Genomic DNA, 2,500 nt, shown 5'->3' on the forward strand with positions numbered 1-2,500 from the left:
CTTCTCGAACCGTTTTTCAACCGTCTCATCATCATCATGCAGGTGCACAGGTTCTGGTGAAGGAGTGCACCACCACAAGCGACACAAAGTGTGGGTGCAAAGATGGCCTCCTCTGCTGCGACCACCTCTGCTCCTTCTGTTCCAAGAACTGCAGCAAAGGAGAAGAACCCAGAGAGAACTGTAAGATGGATGCACACAGAACAAGTTTACAGACTTGTGTCTGATAACTGGAGATTTGACGCTGGCAAACGAGGCCAGTCTTTTGAACAGTTGTTTTAGTTGACCCATGGAAACCCTAATGTTCGTTTGCGAAGTCATTTAATAGAAATTGCCCAGGCAGGTGCGTGCCACCCAACTGGACTAGACAATGACTCAAAGAATCGTAGCAAAATGATAATTAATTTTTCTTATTGGTTGTTCTGCTGCTGATTTGAAAAGTATAAATTATGTGTAGACACCGGGTAGGGTAGTCAAATGTTGCATTCACTTGTTTTCTGTCCTAATGTGTATTCAATATTTATTTATTGTTTTGTTTGAAATACACGCAGATATTACTTGCAGTTTTATGTACTTGAGATTCACAAAGTTGTTTGAGTTGAAGGGAACATTTGACATAGTGACGTCATTGTGAATGCATATGGGGTATGGTACCACATTTATGGGATGTTTACAATGAAAAGACAGAGTTGCCCCTCTCTTTCTGCAAATCACAGTAGGGCCTTGCGATCCATGGGGGGACACATTTGAAGAAGTGCATGTAAATGTCAATTAATACAGCGCTTCAGATGAAATGTTGCCGTACATGTCTTCCTAGCCCCTTCCTGCTTCGTCGCTGATAAGAGTGTAATGGCAAATTACCCCAATGTGCAGCTTAGTACTGGACTTGTACATCAGACATCATGGTGGCTGATCCCCACTCAGAGTTAGGATATGCAAAAGTATGTTTTAGCTGTTAAATGTGTTATTTTACACATAAATGCCAGGTTCAAAAACTGATTACATCTATTAAACAGACAAGAAGCAAGGAATTAAAAAGAGACAGAATTGAATAAAGGTCATTGAGGAGAAACGTCCAGGCTATACTCTTTGTACAGTCTTCCACCACGCTCTGACGAAAGGTTGCACACCTCCTCTTTTATTTGGACTTTCCCTGATTACATGGCAACAGTTGTTTCTGGGGGGTGTTTATAAACAGCCGTTGCCCTTGTTCATAAACAGTTCAAAGAAAAGATGCCTGGAGGGGGCTCAGGTCCTGCTTCCTCTCTGCTTTGTAGGTCTCGGGTCAAGACAACATCTTTCTGTGGATTACAATAGATCAAAGAAACCAACACTTTCAAGTTACTTCACATCCTACACAGTGGAGTTTTACAAACCTTTTGATTGGTGTTGCCATGAGTTCCCCGGGAACTCATGGCAACACAAAGTTTTGTGATAACTTAGATACAATTATTCTGACAGAGAATAATTAATAATCATTTATTCCGTGCTAACGTGCATCAAATTAAACTCAAGCGTTTATAGAAAAAGAACGGAATATTTTAACATCAACAAAAAAAATGTGCTATGTATATAAAAACATGAATATAATCAAAGTATAAGTGTATTTATTTAAATATAAATACAATTCAGCTCGGGGTCCAAATGTAGCCTGATGAAAACCTAAACCAAATGAAATTATGATAATGTCCAATCAGCTCCAAACTTTATCTTATTATAACTGCTACCGGTTATTTAATTCTTTAGTCAAACAAAACAAGTTACTTCTAAAATAATAAATAAATAAAAAATAGAATGCAAACAATGAGACATTTTTTTAGACGGCTCTTTTGGAGGCTTCCACTAAAAAGCCATAAATCAAACACGGTGTTACTGTTCTAACTGTATGTATTGCTACAGTGGGCAAATATATTAAAAATACTTGTTTAATAAATCCCATCCATAACAAAAGTTCAAACCTCCCTCCTCTTAGGTACTTGCAGGAAATGCGAAAACGGAACTTTCAATGACCACCTGCATCAGCCGTGTAAATGGTTAATGGGTTGTACTTGTGTAGCGCTTTTCTACCCCTTTTTAAGGAGACCAAAGCGCTTTGACAGTATTTCCACATTCGCCCATTCACACACACATTCACACACTGATGGCGGGAGCTGCCATGCAAGGCGCTCACCAGGACCCATCAGGAGCAAGGGTGAAGTGTCTTGCCCAAGGACACAACGGACGTGACTAGGATGGTAGAAGGTGGGGATTGAACCAGTAACCCTCAGATTGCTGGCACAGCCACTCTACCAACTTTGCCACGCCGTCCCCATTTCACATAGCAATCAGTTTACACGTAAAATGGTTCTTCAGTCGGAATGCATTTATTTTGTTTTCTGCTTCGTTCCTAATCATAACCAATGTTGTCTTTTTCGGATGGAATCATGTAGCTTATGTGTGGCCAATACTCTTGTCGGTGGTTCTTCTGAGCATCCTGTTGGTTATCATCATGGCTGTCTGCGTT

General features: G+C 40.2%; 1 protein-coding gene across 3 annotated transcripts in view; it reads left to right on the plus strand.

Annotated features, from left to right (window-relative positions):
• tnfrsf9a (tumor necrosis factor receptor superfamily, member 9a) overlaps positions 1 to 2,500 on the plus strand; it is a 10,237-nt gene that overhangs the window by 2,834 nt on the left and 4,903 nt on the right. For 2 of the 3 annotated variants that reach the window (XM_061903163.1, XM_061903161.1), the window contains exon 3: positions 43 to 180. In XM_061903163.1, the coding sequence (XP_061759147.1) occupies positions 43 to 180 (138 nt within the window). Of the gene's footprint in view, positions 1 to 42; positions 181 to 2,426 lie in introns of all 3 variants that reach the window. The other variant, XM_061903160.1, reaches the window with a different exon arrangement.

This window comes from Nerophis ophidion, linkage group LG06 (assembly GCF_033978795.1).
Source record: "Nerophis ophidion isolate RoL-2023_Sa linkage group LG06, RoL_Noph_v1.0, whole genome shotgun sequence".
Lineage (NCBI taxonomy): Eukaryota > Metazoa > Chordata > Actinopteri > Syngnathiformes > Syngnathidae > Nerophis > Nerophis ophidion.